General features: G+C 40.7%; 2 protein-coding genes across 7 annotated transcripts in view; one reads left to right on the top strand and one right to left on the bottom strand.

Moving 5' to 3' along the window:
• vps8 (VPS8 subunit of CORVET complex) overlaps positions 1–14665 on the top strand; it is a 45575-nt gene extending 30910 nt beyond the window's left edge. The window contains exons 30-41 of one of the 2 annotated variants that reach the window (XM_087133969.1): positions 147–317; positions 1148–1270; positions 1822–1981; positions 2556–2653; positions 3492–3573; positions 3718–3800; positions 3996–4076; positions 4824–4990; positions 5968–6211; positions 6891–6962; positions 8170–8324; positions 8997–14665. In XM_087133969.1, coding sequence (XP_086990095.1) covers positions 147–317; positions 1148–1270; positions 1822–1981; positions 2556–2653; positions 3492–3573; positions 3718–3800; positions 3996–4076; positions 4824–4990; positions 5968–6211; positions 6891–6962; positions 8170–8301 — 1413 coding nt within the window. In that variant the 3' untranslated portion in view covers positions 8302–8324; positions 8997–14665. Of the gene's footprint in view, positions 1–146; positions 318–1147; positions 1271–1821; positions 1982–2555; positions 2654–3491; positions 3574–3717; positions 3801–3995; positions 4077–4823; positions 4991–5967; positions 6212–6890; positions 6963–8169; positions 8733–8996 lie in introns of those variants that run through there. The other variant, XM_022256368.2, reaches the window with a different exon arrangement.
• The window catches only part of LOC110990178 (solute carrier family 15 member 1-like), a 37092-nt gene continuing 27810 nt past the window's right edge, over positions 14466–23747 (bottom strand). For all 5 annotated transcript variants that reach the window (XM_022255045.2, XM_022255059.2, XM_087133970.1 and 2 more), the window contains 5 exons: positions 20271–20402; positions 19793–19916; positions 19024–19155; positions 18345–18452; positions 14466–17922 (listed from right to left, as the gene is read on the bottom strand). In XM_022255045.2, coding sequence (XP_022110737.2) covers positions 17731–17922; positions 18345–18452; positions 19024–19155; positions 19793–19916; positions 20271–20402 — 688 coding nt within the window. In that variant the 3' untranslated portion in view covers positions 14466–17730. The remainder of the gene's footprint in view (positions 17923–18344; positions 18453–19023; positions 19156–19792; positions 19917–20270; positions 20403–23747) is intronic.

Genomic DNA, 23747 nt, shown 5'->3' with positions numbered 1-23747 from the left:
GGTAACATGGCTTGCTCGTGGTCACAATGACCAGTAGCTGGATTTTGAATCCTTTGACCTCAGATCATGAGTCATGCAGGTTAACCTATAAAGTGAAGTAAACGCCTTTTGTACTGCATTATTGTTCCTTTTCACCCTTGATGCAGGACCTCGTGGCAATCGACAGCAAAGAAACTGCCCAGTTGGTCGTCAAAATGTTCGCCAGTTCCCTTGAGGAGGTGATAGATCGTCTGGCAGATCGGCCTCGTCTGCAGTACGACTTCCTGCAAGGCGTGTTTGAGTACCGAGACGCAACCAGCACTGCCTTAGCACCCAAGGTAAGGCATACCTTGCTGAGACCATTTGGAGGATTTTGAAGGATGAAGGAAGGTTGAGGCCAACCACTCTTACATTTACACAGGGCTAGGTGTCCCGTTGAAGCAAAAACAAATCGACACTTGTTTCTTGCACGGTTGAAGAGAGATTCCTGTCAAAATACGAAGGATATTAGGGTTACTTGGCCAGTGTAACTTAACTAGTTTATGCTGGTTTGAGCTCGCTGCCAACTTGTCCCAGGCACGGGATTATTTTCCCCCCAAATTGAAATTTTTAAAAAAGACAAGATACTGCAGAATAGGGTCTGTTAGTGAGTTGGACCTTGCGATAGAATGACTCATGCGAGTCATTTGTTTCACATTTGTGCCATAGTTCATTAACACTTTTACACTCCAAAGACAAAGTTGCCGAGTAATATTTGCCGCGGTGCCTGACCGTGGCACACAGAGGCATGAGGGCTCTACACCTGCTCAACCTCCACAAACTAGTCTGAGCCTCTCTGTGTTCACAGTAGCCATGGCAATCGCTGAAGTGTGGGGGCAAGTTGAAACGTCAGCCAGTGCTGTTCACACAGATGGCCGCGGCTTGTACAAGTCCTCTGTGCTGTAACAGAAAGCTCTGCCAGGTCTTGGTGTCCTCAGATGTGAATTTGTTAGATACACTAGATTGGTGTCATTAGTGTTTGTTGCAGGCTGGTGGATGACAGGCTAGTAATGTCCATATTTAGTCTCTGTGAGACCCCATAGCACTGCATAGTTTTTGGATTCACCAGGGAATGAAGTGCAATACAATGCCATACCAAAGCTAGTGGGTTCCCTCATTCTTCTCATAGGAATCCCAGTATGACCCCTATCTGCATGAGAAGTACATTGACCTGATGTGTCAGTTCAACCCCAGCACGGTCCACCACTACATCAGGAACGTGGAGGGATATCGTCTGGAAGAGACACTACAGGTAGGAAGCAAAAACAAGAGTGTGGCACTCTCCAAACAGTCTAGGTATGGTCAGACATATCTGAACAATATCTAGATTGGACATCATAGACGGACATGACATATCAGTGCCGGACATGACATCGCAGAAGTTCTATACTGAATTTGGCGCATCCACTCAAACACATTGATGCTCCAAGAGAAGAATGGAATGTGTACAAAATGGACTTCACTTTGGGTGAATAAGACTTGTCCGATCCATGTACCGTTCAGTTGTCCGTGTCTGGCATTGGGGATTTTGTTCTCCACATCCATTTCATGCTTGTTGTTGGCCACAACCTACAGGTCAGTGTACATTGTTCCCAAGTACAATTCTTAAGGAAGTGTGTGACGCAGGTGTTTATTTTTTAATTGTGCGGAGGGAATTCATTACTTTTATGTTATTTTGTGGATGAGCATTTCGAGTTAGCTTAAGGGGAGGAGAGTCCACATCCTCTTACTTTTTCCACGAGTGACGCTTTGGTATTTGATTGCAACACTTGGTCTCAAGCATTAGGTTGGTTTCTCTCACAGATCGTACGGCGGCACAAGATTGCGGACGCCACGGCTTACCTGCTGGAGATGGCTGGCGACGTCCAGGGTGCATTTGGCATCATGCTGGAGAGCTTGTCTAACAGCATACGTAACTTGTCGGACAGCATGGAAGCTGGCAAGGGCACCGATAAAGCGAAAGGTGAGTGGATGATAAACCTCTATAGGGACAACCACATTAGAAGGATTGCATAGTAGTTGTTTGGATATGTGAAATGTGCTCTATCGAAAAGAGGAATGATTCCCCGGGTGAGTTGTATGCATGTTTTATATTTACTCAGTCTCTGGTGTTACTGGTCATGTCTTTGTGTTCATTCTTGATTATGGACCAATCTTTAATATACATTCACAAAAGTATTAATTGCTGTTGACCATTGAATTAAAAATGAAACCTTATGAAAGTTTTGAGAATTTTTATTTATGCCCCACTCTACATGTAAGTGCTCAAGTGTTGGTTTTAATGACAAACGCATTGCAATGTATTCAGGAGAAGAAATAAACTTATAATAGTTTTGCAACAAATGGTACAGATGAAAGATAAGTGAATACCGTGCTGAAAACTAAAGAACCATCTAAGCCGACAAAGCCAAAGAGAATGGTATAAAACGAAGTACATCTATTACAGATATTGTGTTTGTTTTTCAAACTTTTCTGCGATGGATGGAGTCGGTCATTGTCTTGTATTATTATTGTGCCAACATTTGGTGGTCTTCTAGATCCCAGTGTTGCCATCTGCAGCATGCAGGCAGGATTGGTGGTGATCATTCAACTGTGTCAGAGAAGTTCGGCCAAACTGGACGAGCCGGATAGGGAGGTCGGTACCAGACCAGAAAGTCGCAAGGGTTGCTTTTATACTGTTTCGTAAAAACAGAAGAAAAGCTCTTGTCTGTGGAATGAATCTGTGGAATGAATCTGTGGCATGTGGGTGGGGGGCATTGAAAGTCCTGACACTTCAAGAGTGATAGTAGCAACTTCCTTTGAAATAGAGGGTTCTCTTAGGGATTAAAAGAAATGAAGAATTGCTTTGGATATTATCTTCAGTTTGTCTCCTCCTCTACTCAGAACTTGGGCACACTACTGAAATGAAAAAGGTTAATGAGATGTCATTTATCATCTTGGTCAAGACTGATTTGTACTTCATACCCAGGGGAAATGTGAAGGAGATTTAGTGCCTTGGAAGATTTGCATTGCTGTGCATTGTGGTTGAAATTAACTCCTTTTTATATTTCCAAATGCTTGCCATAATTTCCCAAATTTATTTTACACAAAAGGAGAATTTTTGGTGTCAAGATAGAACAAACTAGCTTGAAGAAAGCTTTGAGAATCACCCAAATTTCCTGGTATGGTCTAAGGATGAAGGTTTTAGCCTAAGTAGTCCTCAATCCTTCAATTTGTAATTGCTGATTTTCACACTTCCCCCGGATTAAGCTCAAGCAGCATTGCTTTTTATGGCTCATCAGGCTGTGGGCCTCAGAAAAGCTGTATAGAAGGGACAAGTAAAGTGCCCACCAGAACATATTTATGTCATCACTTTGACAGGCATGTACTGAAGAGGTGTCTTGTGACTGAAGTAGGAAACAGTCACTAGGTCACACTGCATTCTGACTGAGTAGTTAGTTCATCTTTCGATCTCTCTCCATTCCTATCTGCAGGCTTTGTGGTTTCCACTGCTTGATCTCATGATGGCATCCCAGAGGAAATTGAAGCCTTCTCTCAGTGACGAACATTTTGAAGGTTTGTCATTCAGTTTTGATTCCTTTTTTTATGTCTGGAGAAGTTTTGGGAAGGCATGCAACTTTTCTTTGAATCAGTTATTCTTACATGTAAATTACTGTGTTGCATTTGGTGTGCTCATGATTCTCATTGGTTCCTTGACAGCTTTTAAAGATCTTACCAGACACGTCCTGAACAGCATGATGGGATACATTGCTCTGCCTGCCGTCTTGCAGAAAATCATGCAGGTGACTCATGTTCATTGTCACAACATTGTCTTGATTGGTCTAGGGGCCACTGATATCGTCATGGTAATGTAGGGCAACAGTGTAACTTTTGGCTAGGTCAGAGGTCAGCATTTACTATTGTTGGGAATGTGGATATTTTGAAATGTACTCATGCTTGTGATGAGAATGAATGAGATGTTGTTTTTCTCATCTCAGGATCCGACTTACAGCACTGGCAAGTTTGGCGAGATCAAGGAGTTGATTCTTGGAATGCTAGACACCTATAATTATGAAAAGGTATTTAAATGTCACCCATCTTGAGGAAAAACCTCATGCATATGCATGAGGACAGGTTGTGCATCTGAAATCTTATTGGTTGCTAGATGTTTGCTATGACAACCCTTCCTTCCTTCTTTAGCCTGTTCTCAAGCAAGAGTGTGCATGGTGTGTGTTGCCTGTTAGTCTCTTACATTATTGAACTTTGTGTCAAAGGTCAAAGGTGTGTTAAGGCCCTATCATTTGATTGGCAGGCCGTTGAATATGTATCATTGAACATTCTTTGCAGTAAGCCTTTTGCAAGTTAAATTTGAATAAAATCTGGTACACTCAGTTCTTTAAATTGATGTGAACATAAATTCTCTATGCCAATGACACTCTTGCTATACCTCGTGATTCGGGGCAAGCTTTTGCTTAGTTTACATGTACATAAGAGACGCCTTGCAACAACACTGTTTTCAATGGATAAGAAGGGCACAAAGGAACGCATCCATTTCAGAGATGTTGGTCGCTATGCAAAAGCTTGCCCTGAATCATGTGGTACAGCAAGTGTCTTTAGTTTGGGGAATTCAAATTGTTATGTTTATATGTAATCAGATAACTTAGTAAATCAGATTTTATTCAAATTTAAATGACAAAAGGCTTATTGTGACTAATTGTTTGGCAACGTCAATCTGTGAAACTCTTACCCATTTTACTCACAAATAATCCCTATTTGTATATTGTTCCCGATTTCTTAACAAGTTTTTATATTTTGCCATTCGTTAGACCTTGCTACGAACCACCAATAGTCTCCTGGCTCACGACTTGTACTGGTCTCTCCACAACCTAACCCAAGCCGTCAACCGGGGCTTGATACCACGCAAGGAGGTCTGCTTCATCTGCAACCGCAACTATGTGAAGGTCAGCGAGGATGACACCGTGGTGGTCTTCAGGTCAGTATCATGGCATATGACCTCTTTTGTCCTTTCGTAACATTTCAGAGAGTATTTTGATTCCTGAGTAGTGACACTGGACTCGAGCACAGGATCTAGGATTCTGGATTCATACCCATGGACTGCCTTGAGGGCAACTTTTCACAGCCTTTGTAACCTGGAATTGCTGTATGTCAAGAACTGGCATTTCTCAGGGTGTTTTTGTGACAAATTGAAGAAATCCTCAAATGAAAACATCAGTTGGACCTGTGTCTGGCGGACCATGTGATCACTGCATCTTCTATGGTTATCGGGGTTTAATCGCTGTCTACTCATGAGCGTTTTTTTTGGTGTGTGCATGTTGCAAAGATTGCCAGAGATTCAGTCTGAGTACAGTCAAGGAACAGCATGCATGTGCGTGGCTAACCTTGGTGATGAAGTACCGAGTTGATTGGACTGGAGAGCGTTCTTAGTTCTTTTACCATTTTTACTCCAACTTAATATCCATGAGACTTTTGTACATTCCTTTTCAAAGACTGGTGTTTGGACATTATTGTAGGTATCATGTAGTAGATTTATACAAGTATTATAAAAGGGCACTTTACATCTTGGTGTTAAGCCTTCTCTACAGATAGAAGTTCCCAATAAGAGCAGCGGTTGAAGGTTAAGTGAAGTAGTTTCACAAACCGTTCAAAAGGAGTTTGTGTACCTGTTAGTGTTATTGACTCTTGGCCGAATCAGGTACATGTGTTATTTGACTGTGGCTTTGCCATTGATATGACATAGTGAATAGCCTTAGCCACAGCCAGTGCGGCGTGTTCAGGCACTGTTTATGTTACACTGGCTGCATATTTTATACAACATCTCCAGTAGCAAAAAAATAATTAAAAAAATAATTAAAAAAGGAAAAATTACTCTGTGGACACCACCTGATCACAATTTAGCCAGTCAGTCAGTGGTGATTGTGTCCTTTTATCCTCTCGGTCCACTGACCACAGCTGCGGTCACACCTACCACACCTCCTGTCTGCACACCTCGGGCTGCTCCTCCATGATTGAGGGCCGGCAGCATTGGATGTGCTTCCAGTGCTACAGCACACGCCGCACGGGCAAGGCCCGGATGGTCAACCCAAGGAAGTCACAGCACTTTGCCAGTGTTGGTGGGGAAAAGGGATCCTCGGAGAGGGGAGCGGTCAAGAAGGGAGGCGGGATTGCCGGGGCAACCAGTGGGGCAGCCGAGAAGGTAGGTGATGTTATAAAGGGCCCGTGTTACAATGAATTTTATTTTCAATTTTTGTTTTGCTGTTGTTTAAGTTATTGTCGTGCAGTTTTGGATTTTTGTGCTCGTGCCAATTTGCATATTCATGAGCAGAACTGTGATATCATTCAAGGGAAGAAGCATTAATATGCGCCCCAAAATTGCTGGAATAGAGGCTTTGTGTGGTAGCCATCTTCCAGGGCAGTTCTTTTGTTCCAGAGGGAAACCTTTGAGCATACCCTGTGGAACAAAAGCGCTGGCCTGCAAGATGGCAGCCAAGCAAACCCTCTGTTGTTGATATTTTGCTGTTCTGAATTGCCTTTTCTTTGCTGATTTAAAGTTGAGTCCGTGGTAATGAGGCAGCAATCAAAGAAAGACGTAATAATGTACACAGAATATGTTCAGTGCGCAGCAGATACCTAAAACAGCAGGAGGAAGCGTAAGAGCTCTTTGCTGCTTTAATTTTTTTGTTAAAAGGTTTTAGGACATTCACGTATTTCATCACACTTTCATGTCACCATCTGCTATTGATAGAAAGTTTGGCAATCGTTGCATTACTTCACAGCAAGTGGGAAATTTCACCCCAGAGCATCATTATGATTAAGACCAGTCTAAAACAAACAACTAGTCTGAAGTTATTTGGTTTTTCGTATGGATTGGACAGGTTGTGCAGCTAGATTTAGAGCAGATAGCCTCCCTGGATATGCTGAGGAAGAGACTGGAGGGACCGTCCAAGGTAGGATGCATTTCACCACAGGATGATTCTCTAAATTTGGAATCCAAAACTGTCCAGGACATTTTGGCATCCCCATCACACCTGACCCATGCAATTTAACATGGGCATTGAAGTTGACTTTACAACTATTTATATTTCGTGGGTAATATTCATGAACCAGTCACTCTTGGAAATTAGAGAATGTGTTCTAAACTATCATGTGATGGGGACAGGAAAAAATTTACACTCCAAATTTATAGAATGGTCCTAAAATGTAAAATACAGAAACTGCTGTGTGACTGGAGGGATCTCCAATATGTCTAAATATTGAAACAGTATGAGACTTGACATTTCCAAATGCTCTTTCAAAGGCAAAAATGCATCTGTGAAAGATACTGTTCAGACGGAAACGTTTAAACCTTTAACTTTAAAGATTTAGCTATAAGATCGATTGTAAATCTTATTTTCCATAAGACAAGCAATGTCTTGAGTATGTTTGTAGCTGTAAAATGAGGTACTGTATGTTGCCTTTAACCACTTGCTGCCGGGGGACCTGTTTTCGAGCACATAGGCTTTATACACGAAGCCGGGGAACCCGAAACTGGGACAAAAGAGCTTGGCCTTGTAACAAAAGACCTTGCTCGGCACAAAAGACCAGGCTGCTGGGCATTACCGACATTTTTTCACTCTCAATAGTGGACATAATCCAGCCTTGTTTTGAAACAGTGCGAGCAGATTACGAACGGGGACAAAAATGCTCCAGCACCGCAGCGATGAGCCACACAGCATCGCTGCAAACAAATCTGGCCCCTATTGAAAAGAGGTCAGCAGCGCACTGTGCCAGATTTGTGAACAAAAGAAAGTTATATAACACCGCACAATTTAGGCTCTTTTTATAAGGCTGCAGGCCTGACTGAAACACTCGTTCGTCAATAGATTTTGTCTGTCAGGCTACAGTGGCCACCAGACAGTAATTCATGTGGGTGTAAACGTCTATTAATTGAAATGATGAATTTTTGAAGATTTTTGAAACTGAAAATCTTAAAATTTGCCCATATGTGTGCACTGCATTTTTCAAACCACCTGGCAGCAAGTGGTTATTTGAAAGTTAATCACAGAGCTTTCTGTTTGCGTCTTTCCTTTGTAATTGTTTCACCTGAGTGTGAAAGATTTTCATCTGGAGCCATATATCGACTTGGAATGTTTTGTTTGCTTTGTTCTGATATAGCTGGGAGTGCTTTGCGAAGTCATTCATTCTTATCGTGACCAACCAAGATCCAAGGGTGCTGTCAGTTCAGATAGCCTGCTTCTGTCAGAGGACTTTAAGCTACGGCTATGTCCGCCCCCATCAGATCAGTGACCAATCACCACTCAGTAAAATTGGTAGGTCCAATGCCATGCTCCAGTGGTGTGACTTGAAAGGTACGCCTTGATCCACCCCCATCATATCAGTGACCAATCGGCACTCAGTAGTATTGGTGGGTTCAACAGCATGCTCCTATGAGGTGACTTGAAAGCTACACCTCGCTCCACCCCCATCATATCAGTGACCAATCGGCACTCAGTAGTATTGGTGGGTTCAACAGCATGCTCCTATGAGGTGACTTGAAAGCTACACCTCGCTCCACCCCCATCATATCAGTGACCAATCGGCACTCAGTAGTATTGGTGGGTCTAACAGCATGCTCCGATGAGGTGACTTGAAAGCTACACCTTGCTCCACCCCCATCATATCAGTGACCAATCGGCTCTCTGTAGTATTGGTGGGTCCAATAGCATGCTCCTATGAGGTGACTTTTTATCCCAGCCAACTTTAGCTCAATTGCAGTAGAATTTTTCTAACATTTCTGAAAATGTTAGTTTTCCTCAAAAATACTCAGTCCAGAGTGCCTCAGAAGTAGATTTGATTTCTTAAATCACAAATTAATGAATGTATATATTGAACATAGGAAAAAAGTCAGGAAGTCATCTTAACAAACTTGAATACTCAGTTCATGTTATTCCTATTCAATAGTGCCATGCCGTATTCCTTTCATTCAGCACATTTTGTTTTAGGAAGAGGTGTTTTCATCTACCTGTTCCCTGTGGAGATGAGATTGGGTATTGTCAACATTTTCATGGAAAGCCATGTATGTATCTACCTATTCACTGTGGAGAAAAGATTGGATATTGTCAACATTTTCATGAAAAGCCACACATGTAAAAAGTAGCATATTTTTGCATTTTGCATTTTCACAACAAGACACAAATTTTACTGCCCCTTGTACACGGACGAAACGCATTGACTATAAAAGCCGAAAAGTAGGTCAAGTGAGATATTTGTTTTCACATAGACCCACACATCTTTGTTACAGTGTAACAGTGGCTCACGCTTGAGCATGTAAGCCCTTTCCCTGTGGAAAAATACATTTCACAGAAGGGCCACAAAGTAGGAAAACATGGATTTTCGATTTCATGAACATATGCGTATCTTAACTTATTGATCTTGGCAGTAACCACTGTGTTCATTTTAATCACTTGGTTCAGGCAAAAGTTTACCTGTTAAAGAATCATGTTAGGGTTTTTTACTGCATTAACCTGTTCTATATTGGATTTTCGATTTCATGAACATATGCGTATCTTAACTTATTGATCTTGGCAGTAACCACTGTGTTCATTTTAATCACTTGGTTAACATACGTTGGGTACGGGCAAAACCGTTATATATATAACTGTTCTATATTGGTATTTTTGCAGTTTTGAAATAGAAGCCTCTTGGACAATTTACTTTCTTCAAAATCTGCATGTGTTGCTCTTCATGAAAACATTGACAATTTATCATTGGGTTAAAATAGCATTGTTGGAGGGCAGGATATGCGAATGATGACCTAACCTGTGCATGTTAGGTTTGATGGTATATTTCTGTGATGTAGTCAGTGACCAGTCTGTGTCCAGGATTGAGCCACTGTATCAAAATACATATACCCTTTTTTTTTTAAACCTCTGTGTACAGATTTGCTGAGCAGAAGAAACTGTTACTCAGCAAAAGTACATATCGATCCAATTGGCATCAAAACATGCTTTTGCTGAACAGAAATTTCATCTAAACAGTACATGTACAGTCAACTTGGGTCTTGGTCTTTCATAGAGGTGTTTGGGAATTTAGCCTTCCTTAGATTTTGTTCAAATAATTAAAAGCAATTCGAAGAATACGTCATTAAGAAAGGACTCTATATGCCAGCAACAAATACTGTATTTTCACTGTTTCACGTTTTTGGCAAGTTACAACTCAATTTGTTGTATGAATATCCCTGAGGAACCCAAGGCTTCTTGTAAATGACATAAAAATCTGTTTTTAGCAGAAACAGCTTTGTTGGAGATGCTCTACCACATTCAAGTTTTATTTTCAAACATTTTGTCTCCCCAGGGTGTTTTTTGGAATGTGACACATGTGTAACATTGGGTCATACATATACCTTATTATTTGCAACTGAGTGGATATGGATCACAATACATACCGCAATCAGGTACATGTACAAGTAAATATTTAGGAATCTTTATCCATTTTGTTAATTAATGGTACATAGTCAACTTCTTGGTCAAATCTAGGAGGGGGGTCGTGTGCGCCCCCCTCCCCACCTATACATGTATTTTTTTCAGTGGTCAAAATTTGGGTGTAATTTTCCTGGGAAAAATCCAAGTGGAAATTTGAAAACAACCTAATGAATGACAATTTCCCCTTAGGATAAACCAATGAACACTTTATCGACAGCATTTTCAATGTTCTCTTTTCATCTTCAAGCCTGCAGCCAGAGATTCTATTCTTGCGAACTGTGCCAACATAGTGCATTCCCAGTTCCTTGATTTTTACAAGGAGGGGAACACCAGTGAATAGGTTGTCAGCGAATATCTTGTAGTTGACGTGATGAGATAGTGTGGTGGCAAGTTTCAAAACAACATCAGCACCTTGACCAAGTTCTGAGCGTTTGCCATCACCCCCTTGATATACGTCAAAGTCGTGAACCAAGCCATCGGTTCCAGCTCTCACCCAGATCTTGAATCCCCAGGGATGAGGCTTGTTCGCAACATACTGCCTGATGCTGGCCGTCTTGCCTTTGTATTGTACCATCATCTCGTCGATGGAGTTGTGCTCGTGCGCTACTACCTTCAAGCAGTTTTCTCGCATCATATTTAGCCATGGACGGATTTTCCATAGCTTGTCAGCCTTCTTGTCCTCATCGGTCATTGCCAAATTATCAACAAAGTGAAGTACAGTCAGCAAGTACTGGAATCGATTTCGACTCATGACACCACTGACTGGTTCATGATTGGTCCCGTTCTCCCAGTAAGCTCGAACTCCAGCCATCTGAACGAGGCCCATACGGTAGAACATTCCAATCACTTGCTCTAGCTCTTTCCGTGATAGATTTGCGACGTGTCCACTCTTCTGAGCACTGTATTGGTTCGAGTATTCTACGACATGGTCCAACATGTCATCAGTGATAAAGCATTGGAAATACCCAAATGGTGTATCCAACTCCATTGAAGGAGGAACATCATCTGCTGGCCCTGTAAATGTTGCATCGGGAGCAATGAAGGGTTTCTTCTCCCACCGATAGACTGGTGATGTCTTCTTAGCTCTTTTTGGTGCAGAAGTACTTGCGATGTTGGCAAGTGGCTCATCATCTGATGAACTGTAGGTTTCATCGCTGTCATCTGTGCCAACCTCTGATGCACTCATCATCGCTTCATCTGAATCGCTGTCATCTATTGACCCATCATCGCTCTCATCACAATCCAAAATTTGCAATACATCTTTTGCATGAAACCGGCCCCTTTGATGGGAAGCCATCCTCCTGTAGAAAAAAATAAATTCACTTTTGTCGCCAGCAATACCACTTGATGACATAAAGAAACAGAAATTGCAAGAACAGAACTGCAGGAGTTGAATTGGCTAATGACATGCACACACATGTACATGTAAATGAATGCCTCAGGCCTAGGCCTACATGTACATGTAATTTGCCCCACTTCTCTCAGACTTTTTCAAGTTCAAAGACGAGTCCCCTCCAAAAAGTAAGGATTCCAAATTTACAAATTAGGTACTGGCCAACTAGCAAGATGTTCAAATTACATGTACATGCACTCGTATACACTACGTACATGGGCACGTACATGTACATACATTACACATCACTATCATGTACACGTGTACAGTGCACGCAATATCCCAATGTGACATGGGTGTAACATGGCCATAAAATCCACTTTTACTCTGCAGAAATAGCAAGTATTGCACAAATATTTGTATCAAAGTAAACTTTAGTATCTACAGATAATTCCTACATCAAATATCTGCAAGACACTTACCAACGATTTGAAAAATGCCACAGAATTCTAGGAGTTTTGCAAGACGAACTATCCTTGGTGGTAACACATGAGAGGGAACTCTGAAAAGGTCATGACCAAACAACCTATAGAGGGCACTATTTATGTTACATCGATGTAACTTTGGGCTTTGGTGGGCACTGGGAAGGATTTTTTAGTTTGGAAGTACTTTTAATTAATGTTTAAAAAAATGTTGCATATGTGTCACATGGGGCTCCTCAGGGATATATGTTTTGTGACTTTTAGATGACTACATCATGCGAGACGTTTATGGCACCAACCGTCAAACCACTGTAGTAAGTTGGCTACAGATCTTGTTTCCAAAGACAAATTCTTTAGGCCGCTCCAAAAATTTCTGGTGTCTGATCAGCGTGTGCGTTGCTGTAGACCTGCACATCGGCAAAATAAAAACATTTTGATTTATATAAAATGATGTGCAAAAGCTGCCAAATCTGTGCAATTGACTGGAATCCTGCTACTGCATGATTCTAATATGTTTTGATGGGGTACAGCTGAGTAATATGTACATTTTGTTTAAGTACTTTTTCACATGATGTCATGTCTGTATTATACATTTGCATCTGGGAACCAGACAAACAAGGTGGTCTTGTGTCCTGTGAACATGTACAAGATGAAAATGCTTTTAAACTGTAAAAATGCGGGGGCCGGTCAATTTTAGTGTTGGTAGCGGCCGGGGTTACCTGCGCATGCAGTCGCGATGGACATTGCGCGTTATCATACATCATTTCCAGAAAAAAAAGTGAGGGATTAAAAAAAACTTGCATCGCTGCACCACTTTTGGAGGCAGCTCCTGACCAGAAACCGGAGATTTTTGGGGGCTTTACTAACAAAATGCACCCTTTTCTTCAAGCTGTTGTCAGAGAGACAAGGGTGTTAAAAAATGCTCCATTTCATTCAGTTTCAGACACACTTTATGCCCTCCTGTATGGGAAGAGAATGCTAAATGGAGCTCTTTCTCAGTTCTTTGGGCATTTCTAAATCATATTTTTTGCATCGGCAAAATGTTTCCGTAACTGTTTGTGAAAAATGTTAACTATTGTAAGTTCAAAGTTCGATTCCTCCACAATATTTATAACTTGTTTATTAATTTCTAACCTTCACCTCAGTCACAGGTTTCTGTGTCAAGTCTTGAGCCTGATTTCCATATGGATGTAACGAACGCCGAAAAAGACACTGTGTGACATCACTCCACCCAAAAAATTAAACAAAATGGCATCAAAAACTCGGTAGATTTTGTATAAAGTGGCTTTTTTAGGTGGTAATGTTACTTCTTGAAGCCAAACTGATGCTCCAGTTTGATGTAATTTGTTAGTGGTCAGCTTTTTCCGTTTGACATGTTTCCATATGTCTGCGTTGCAGTTTGTATCTTGATTACGTTGCTCTGTGCATTTCTTACGTCGGTATGGAAAACAGGCTTAAGTGATTCATTTGCCGTAATGATGTATATATATCTATACAGAAGATCAAACTTTAGGCAGAGTTCCAGAAAGCCACCTGGTCTGATGCCAACAGTTTTTGCTACATTTATATTTTTCTTTATATTCCTCTATTTGCCTACATAATGCCTTGGATGTCAAATCAGTCTTGCATGCCTCACACCGAGAAGAAATTTGCCAGCCTGTTTATATCTTCAGTTTATAGAGGTATGCCCAAAGTCAAGATAATCTCAGTGATGTGCAATTTTTGTAATGAGATTTTTATCAAGTACATGTAATTTTAGTATAATTACAGGATTGTGGATTTTTTTTAATTGGTTTTGTCGATCTGTGGCTAAATGCAAGAAGGTGTTGATATTTGAAGAGAAATTTGGAAATAACCAGGGGGTTTTGGCATTGAAGTTGCAAAATGTTAGCATCACATTTGTAACTAAAATGTGTGCATGGTGAATGAATGTAAAAATTACATTGATGAATGCAAATGACTGTGCGTTACGACTGTCTACCCTTTTCTTCCCAAGAAACATACGAATAATGCATCATTGCCATGAAACAAAAAATCTCCCGTCGGGTTTCAGATTTAGGTTTTTAGTTTCTTTTTTTGGTTACCAAACTTTGAGAATTATGTCAAGAAAGCCTGTTCATGCAATTGGCTTGACTGTAAATTGTTATTTTACAGAGACAAACACTGCTGCATTAATTACTAGCAACTGACAAGGGTCTTTATTTCATCTTGGCGCGGCGATGGTTTTCAGTCTCTGTGGGAGATATTTGTGTATATCTTCGCCAATTGCTAAAACTAGAAGCGACATACAAAGTTTTATAAGCAGCAGAAGTAATGCTGGATTAATGCTGGAATTACTTCAATTAAAGTTGAATTTAGCTGCTCAAAAATCGGAATACCTGTTGTGACCTCTTAAATCTTAAATTTGTGTTCGCATTTGCTCAAAGTGTGGAACAACTCTTGGAATGTAATTCTCAAGGTATTTGTTTTTAAAGAACTGCTATAAAGATGGCCTTAACTTTTGCAGGAAAAGTCTCCATTTTATCCTAAACGTTCTGGTAAATGTGCGACGTGGTACCTCAGCCGCAATTTCAACACAGATATTAGTAGTACTAATGTACAACATTTGCTTCAAGGCTACTTTTAACAAGCACAGTACCAATAATAAAAATTTGTAACGAGACTTCATTTCAAAAAAATAAAATGCAATTCGATGTCATTGTCTTTAACAAATTTATACAGAGATTCAGCACTTGCAAATATAGATTACTGAAGAACAAAAATCATCGGTTAATAGAGTGTGGGACTTGTGCAGTCATGTCGCACAGAATTTGATTGGAATTTGATCAGGCATTTGTTCTGTGTGCATAAGGATGCAGAACACGTACAAGTAATTGAAAAAAGTTTAAATTTGGAGGAAAACCATGTATCTTGAAAAATGCTGAGTGATATGCCCAAATACTTGGAAAACCCCATCAGAGAGCAAGAAGACCCTAAATGACCCCATAAACAGTTTGAGTTGGTTCTTTGAAATGTAAGGTCAACTTGTACCACAATGAATGCACTAAGATCTCCAACCAAAACTTACGTAAACTCTACACTTAAAATCAGTGTACCGCATACCAAATTAAACAAAACAGTTCTAGTGTGATTGAAATAACATCTGAATCTGCTTTGTTTCAAATTGTAACACATGAGATTGATTATCCATTGGCATTAATAACTCTCAAGTTAGGAGTGCACTTCTTATTTGAAGGCAACATTGATAGATAAGTGGCATGTTTTTAAATTCAATATTGGGAAAAATGTCTTGAGCCTTGATACTCCCAACAACAATATTAGACTTAAATATGCACAACATCTGTAATGTTTGTTCTCTACAAGTCCCCTCTTAACACTGAATACTGCACAGAACAAATCCTATCCTGATCAAGTTGGTTGTCAACATTATCCCAAGCAAAAGCAAGGATTATGGCACAATGACAATAACAATGCAATATATCTTTATAGACAAATGTTACTAATCTACTTCCTGAATATTTAGTACACAGATGCATCATCTATCACACTGGCGGCAGTCCAGCACTACATCACAAATAATGACATGACACTCCGATGACAGGTCCAACCTTTGATCATTCCATCCCCTAGCTTCAATTGTTTAAACACCAGTGTTTTTTTTCACTTTACGGTGGCAATTCAACATAGTACTGTATCTTATATCTGAAATCTGAATTTCTGTTAACATCCCCTGGCAAAGCAAGGTGATTTACGACTTATCTCTCATTCCAAGCCAAGACAACAGAGATTAACATCTTAAAAAGTAAACCAAACACATTATATATTTCTTTCTACTGACGAGCACAGGTTCCTTGACCAATTAAACAGCCAAACTAGACAGTGCTGACTGGCCAGTTAAAATCCAGCGCAGTACCAAGCACGTCGACAAATACCACCACAGAAAATTTTGGCGTTGCAAAAATGTAATTTGTTCATTACCATTCATCTCATGCAGAACAGTCAAATCTGGCAGAATGGAATCCCAAGTTGCCACTGTCCAGAAGCCACCAAAACACCCCACCAAATCCACATTGGTACATACCAGAGTGTCATCTCCATTCAACTTTTTAAGTCTATGTACATATACATCAGCATTGGAAGAATGTTAACACATTCAAACATGTTTCTTTACATACCTTAAGTCAAAATATAAATCTTATTTTTCAACTGATAACGAGCTTTGTTAATCACATTTCGTGATTCTATACTTTTAATGCACGATACACAAAAAAAGCTTTGAAACACATTAACCCTAACCCCCAAGGGGTATGTAAAATCGTATTGAAATTGAAGGATTTGGGACTGTTCGGGTCAATACTTATTCACGGAAGAATAAATGCATCATTTGGATATGGGGATTATCTGAGTAATTTCCACCCATGTCATGTCCATGTTCATTGAGAGGTGAAATAAGTTGCAAATCAGCCAAGTATTCTCTCTGGCATGCCAGAAAAGACGAAGTTTCCTCGGGTTTATAACGGCAGCATTTTGTCATGAATGAGTGCAAAGGCACACCTGAATCAATGTTTAAGTGATCATACTTTTTAAAAAATCAGTTTCCAAGGAGTGAAAAAAATACACTCTTTATGACCACCCCTGAAAGACAACAAAAGACTACACTATAAAGAAAAGTGCACACACAGAATTGCAACCCCATTCCATTTGCAAATTCATGAAAAATGAGAGAAAAAAAAACAACCTCTGAAATAAAAGAGTTCTTGCTTAAAACAGACACATGCACACAAGAGTTGTTGGTTTGAGCTTTGAGTTTGGTGCGCATTTGGTTGGAAATTGGTACTGTACACTCCATCCCATTTGAAGGCAGAAACCAAAGTGTGTACACGACACGGCTCATGTAATGCAATCCGCAGAGTTCACATTTCACGTTTAAGTAGTCACAATATCTGAAGGCCTACAACAAACCATTTCTTCATTAAAAAAAGAAATATTTTGTGTTTTTTGGGAAACCAATTCTGCAACAAAGTGACAGTGGTCTCCAGTAGGTTTCCTTTGGAAACTTGCGACACACGTAACCACAAAATAATTAGTAAAGCTGTCAAAAAGGATGACGTCAATGGTAAGTATCTTGAGAGTAGCTTGTCATCATGGAGATATTCAAGCAAGGAGTGGAAGGTTTTTCTCTTCAAAGCCAGTTCCTCACAATTTTGGGAGCTTTTCTCAAGCTGAGGAACAATTGGATTACAGCGAATTATAGAGACTGCAGAAATTTCAGTTCTAAAATGAATTCCATACTTGGCACGTATTTCTGCACCACAGTATGAACAGGGGTTAGTGGATTACTGCTTTGCTAGTTCTACTAGGTGTCAATTATCCTGATTCAATGAGACTCTCACTGGCCCCCATGAATAATGTATCCTGACGGCTGTGTGGAATTCCCTCCTTATTTCCCTGGTTCCCCGCTGTCCCCAGCCTGGTAACCACCCAGGTCTTCCTTGCCCACCAGGCCGCTCATGTCCTCGCGTTGGTCCTCGTCATGCCCGGACGGCGTGATGTAGACATAGAAGTAGGCCATGATGGCAAATATGATCACAATCACCCCCATGAGACCGGCAAAAAGGAAGAACTCCATCGCCTGTCCCATGAAAACAAAAAACAAAACAAAAGAAATTAGGTCAAAAGTGTTTTATCAAACAACACAAATTGGGAAATGATTTTACGGCAAGGTACTTTTTGTCGCAACATTTTCGAAACTGTGGATTCTGTGACAAAATACATCAATGAACAATCACTTTCGTTTAGCCTTTCATACAGTCAATCTAAAAGCACATTTTCTGCAAAAAATGGAGTTTTTTGACGCCATTTTGTTTCAATTTTTGGGTGGAATGATGTCATGCACTTTGTTTCTTCTGTTTATGTCTGCATCTCCACGTCAAACCTCTAAAAAGGGCAGTTTCATTTAATCATTTGGGACAATCTTTAAACGGATTTGCAACTTTTTGGGTTTACATATTTAACCTGTAAACGTCCCACCCTATATACAAATTACTTGCTTACCTGGCTCTCCACAAACTTGACCTCAGCTACGATGATGACGATGAGGTTACCAAAGGCCACTGTGAGTAGCCAGGCTGCCTGGACGCATGACTTCAGGCTAGCTGGTGCCTGAGGGAGGAGATCATTGAAAGACTAAGGGGCCTGTTTTCACCAGCAATGTATATTCAGCGTAAACCCCCTAGTATGCATGGGTATAAATCCTGGGGGAGGAGGGCACAGGGGAACACTTGACTCGGGGGTGAACCGTTTCTTCCCCCCCCCCAAAAAAAAACCTTTGGAAACTTTAAACTAACCTTAGAACACAAAGGCCAAGAAAGAAAAAAGGGCACAAAAAAACTTCAAATGCTACGTATTACAGGGGTGTGAGTGGCCACTTAAAATTAAAGCTGAAAACAACCAACAAAAAGCTGAAATGTAAAAATTTTTCATACTTTTGTACAGACCAGGTGTACAAAAAAGCTAAAATTCTGGGTCAGCATCTAAACCAAAAAACTGATATCAGCTAAAAAGCTGAATTCTCACACCCCTGGTGCTAAATAGCTCGAGATGCAACACATCAGGTGTGAACGCCCCCCTTACTTTTTTCCACACCCTCGCAATTTTCGGATTTTGGTCATGCAGATTAGTGTCGCCAGTATGCACAACACTGACAGCTTTCAAATCTGACATTAATCGATACCTGTGAGTAGGAGAACTCAAGGCCAGTGATGGAGAAAAAGATCTCCCCAATGGTGATGATAATGTACTGTGGGATTTGCAGGAACATGGAGACTGAGTTGGGTTCCACATCAATGTGCAAATTCACATAGATCTGAAACAAAAATAGTATAAATACATGAAAAGCCAAATACAATCACTGACAGCAACTGTCAGAATGTGTTCTTTCAGGTAAAAGTAGCTGAACAGGGGAACTTGTTTAACATATCACTGAATGCAATCTCAAATGTCAAACAATGTAGAGAGATTACAGAGAGTGGCCTTAGCTCAAATAGAGTTCAGCATTGGGGAAAAAATTGGGTAGAAAGTGAATAAATGTTCAAACTGAATTTACTTCAAGCCTTACGACTTTGCAGTGATTGCAATATTATCATTCGACAACAAAACAAAAACCAAAATCTGAACAAAACCCGTCTATTGGAAATCGGTGGGATTGCGATCTTGCTCTTCAGAAATAGCCTTGTTCTGTTTCCAAGGCAATTTTATTCACTTCAATCTCTGCTGAAACTACTACAATTTTGAAATAAACAGAAAAAAGGAAAAACCCTACAGGCTCTGTTTTGACTTTCTGACAAGTTCTCTCCCTCTTGGAATAGATGACACAAGGTATACCTTAAAATCCAAAAAAACTCCTGTGTGTTTCAGGAAGCGCAGGACAGCACAGAGCCTACTGATAGTTCCAATGTCACCAAAACTTTTTCAAAACTGTCTACAATTGGTGGAATCCATACCGCGCCTTCAGTCTGATTGTAAGGCTGTAGAACCATTCGGTACACCGCTCCCGTCTTGATGTCAACTGTCTTCAGAGGCTTGGTAGAAGGATCGTTGATATCTCCATCAATGTATACGTCATAGCTGCAAAAGAATAATTCATATTTTAGGCAGTTTAACTTCAACAGCAAACTTAAAAATATTTTCTGCAATACCACCTTGAATTAAAAAAGAATGAATCATACCAAATATTATGGGTTATGGGGTTAGCTGTGAAAAATAAATATCAACAAACAACATTTCTAAATGTCTTATATCTTTAATAGGGCCACTTCTGAGCATCAAAAAACAAACACACTTGATAACTTAAAAGCGACATGAACAACATGAAATCATGACGGTATTTTCTTGAAGCTAAACCTAGCCTGTAGGTATGCCTTACAAATCAAATGATACAAGACATAAACGAAGGACACGGTAAAACAGACTTCAACAAACCTGGCTGGCTCAATGGCTTTGAAGTCAGTGATGTTGTACAGCCCTGAATCAAACGCGTACTGATTGTCGTCTCCTTTGAGAATGACGCTGGTATTGTCTGGCAGCTCAGAGGGGCTGATAAAAATGCCAACACTAGGGACACAAAGGCAGATGGCTGACGTTAAGCAAGGTGGATCCGGAACCAAAATCTTTTTTGGGGGGAGGGGTGGGCAGGAACCTTGGTTTTTTTTGGGGGGGGCCCAAAGAGTTGTAAATTTTTTCATAAAACCTTTCAGAGTGGGTAAGACTACATTTTGGGGCTCTTTACAAGCTTTGGGAAAAAGAGAAATGAAGTAGAGCCCCCTAAAACAATCACCTTTTTATAAATTTTGTTCTTTACAATTTTTTTATTTGGGAGGGAGAGACTACCCCCTCTACTCCTGACGCAGAGATGCCAACTTTTCAAAATAAAAAAGTGTAATCCTACAGCACCATACTGAATTGCCTAATATAGATTTCAACAGAAATACATTTAAAACCTATGAAAGTCATGATAGTAAAGGCCAAAGAATAGTTCTGCTTCTGGTTTCCCAACCGACCCTAATTTTGCTTTTGTCCTCATTCAATCAGCACAAAATATTGATCCCAAAAAAATCCCAACCTACCAACCATATTTTTGAGAGGCATGTAATAAAAAGCAAAGCTATTGTTTTCTTGGCCTAACATGTATTTTTTCATTTTAATGTGATCTCGTAAGATTCGACATGGGCAATTTTTTTTCATGTCACAGTTACATACGTTGCAAAACATATAAGCATCTCCACAATGAGATTTAGACAAGAAATAAAGGCCAATTTTTTGGTGTAATCGTCCCTGAACTTGCAGTAATTATGCAAAACAAGTCCAGCTGCTAACCAAAAACCCAAGAATCAAATCTTTGATAGTCTTCCACCCAGGTCAACGTTAGCATAATCATGATGTTCAAGACGGTAACGCACATGTATAGCAATATCGATGTACATGTACATTGCATGGACGTACACAATCACGTTGCAAATGAAGTGCAATCGTGCCTGTTCGCCCCCAATTCATTATAGCATTAATTGATGCGTGTGGATGGTTCGACCTTGCTGGTTTCCAACGCTACTTGCGCACCTGTTATGCACAAACTATGGAATGCCAGTGACACATTTCTGATGTGGACATTACAAGGCCGGCTACGGGCTAGCTTACATAGAGTTGTATACACAACTGCACACTTTTGTACCTTGGAGTTAGAAATTCCTTCCCACATTAAGTGTGGGTCGGGTCTACTAGAGGATACCTACCCAAACAGTCACTACATATGCAAATTTCCCATGCGCATATTATTCATTCGCTGAAAAGATTTGATCACCTGTGGTGCATCCTGACCTCCCACAATGCAGCGCTGCCTCGCCACCATGATCATCCTTCTTTTCAAAAGCAACTCAAAAGGTCGGAGTCAGAGTGGGGAGGACGGGCGGGAGAGGGCTGTTTGGGTAGGTACTGGTATTCTCTAGTAGACCCGACCCACACTTAATGTGGGAAACGAGTCTAGGGTGCTCTACCTACCCAAACTGTCACTACTTATGCAGAGCAGCACTGGTCTAGGTGGGGGGTTGGCAACAACAGATCTAATGCCGAGAATACACTTTTACATATAAACAAGGACGAATGTATAAATTTTAAAAATAGAAAAGGAACTTCATAATGACTGTCGTCCATCCTATCAGTTTAGTCAGGTACTACTTCAGGACATAAACAGGTCCCTAAAGTTTATCCGCATCTCCAGGATGTAAGGAGGTGGACAGTGTAAAGAAATCAGACGGATCCAGTGAGGGAGTCTGATCCTTCGTCAGGAAGCCAATCGAAGGAATGACGTGAACACCATATGGCTACCAATGTAATTGGCCTTTAGAAATGGGGAGAGCCTATAGTTTGCTGCCTCCTCAGGACGTAATCATTTTCAGGAGAAAGGCCAACCTGAGACGGGTTTGCGTAAGGCAGGCATCATTTAAGGTTCAAAGGAAGGACCGGAAACCATCTAGAGAACATAGGTCTTTTGACCAGACCAATTTCCCAACAAGGGGACACTGGATAAGCATATCATACAAAAGGTGATGGAATGTCATGTTGTTAAGGGCAGTTGAACCTATTTTGAAACCAACGTGCATGGCAGCTGGGGCTGACCTGTAGATATGAGTTGTAGATACTTGTAGCTCCGAGTGAAAGAAGTACATGAGGAAGTCAGTTATGGCACTCACAGGAGCATTAGGTAGAGCCAAAGCCTGACTGTCGACGCACATAACAAATTGCTAAAATCTGCTGTCACAACTTGAAAGGTGGGCAGATGATGGGCATGGCTGTAGCGTTGCTGGAAAGTCCCACCAAAGAGGAAGATCATGGGAAGTTGAGCGTTGTTCAAGAAAACAAAGAGATTCATGTAAGGCTGCTCTATCATCCCAGGGGGAGTGCGTCCGCCACTACGTTGTTGGACCCTGCCATGTGGATCTTACAGATCAACTGCTGATCCCTTGTCCTTTCTGTTAATGTGGCCTTGGTTGACAGTGTGGGAAGAAAAAGAGGCAAGAAAGCCGCAAGACATACTCAAAGACGGAGATGACATTATCATTCAGAGCCTCTAGCATGACTGTAGTGAGGTCTGGGCAGAAAGGAGAACTCTTCTTTGCCATCAAAGAAATTTACCTCGATAAGAGGGGAAGAAATGAAATAGGTCAGGGACTAAGACAAAGACTTCATGTAACCTAGATAAAGTTGGTGTCAGTCTTTATCGAGCAAGGTGTTCCTAACAAAAAGGATTGCTAAATCAAATGCATAAAGTTGTCTTTAGCAGCAGTGTACAACACCTGAATATGCGGAAGGGTGTTGAAAACGTCTATGTCAAATTGAAGGTAAACCGTGTTCTGTGCCTGGTGTGGCCGCCGGCTCCCCGACTGAGTCGGAAAACTTTTATCATTTTCATGCATGCGCAAAAAATAAATGGCCTGCGTAGAGGAATCAGGCTGCATGACATTTGTGAGGTCGTGCTACATGGTGGGAGGTCAGGGTGCATCACAGGTGATCAAATCTTTTCAGCAAAAGAATAATACACGCATGGGAAATTTGCATATTTAGTGACTGTTTGGGTAGGTAGAGCGCCGTACACCATAAAAATCTTATTCTGGATCGTATTCATAAATGGACTAAACAAATGCCGCCTAAATGGTACAAGTTGGCATCTCTGCAGAGATACTAATGGTAACATTGGCATTCAAATGCGATTCTGAACCAAAAGGGCAATTTACGTGGATATCATCCTTGGAAATTTCTGACTTCAAAACTTTCAGGCCAATTTGCAGTGGATTTCAGAGTGATCTTGGGGAACATCATGTACATGTCACAAAGAACAAGCATCTTCTATTTCTGTATAGGATACTACTTGCAAAATACAACAAATGTACACAAATCTCCATGGGG

This window comes from Acanthaster planci, linkage group LG03, assembly GCF_054643075.1.
Source record: "Acanthaster planci isolate LZ-2023a linkage group LG03, COTS_SCS, whole genome shotgun sequence".
Lineage (NCBI taxonomy): Eukaryota > Metazoa > Echinodermata > Asteroidea > Valvatida > Acanthasteridae > Acanthaster > Acanthaster planci.
The sequence above is the reverse complement of the archived record's forward strand: the minus strand, read 5'-3'. Positions and strand labels throughout refer to the sequence as shown.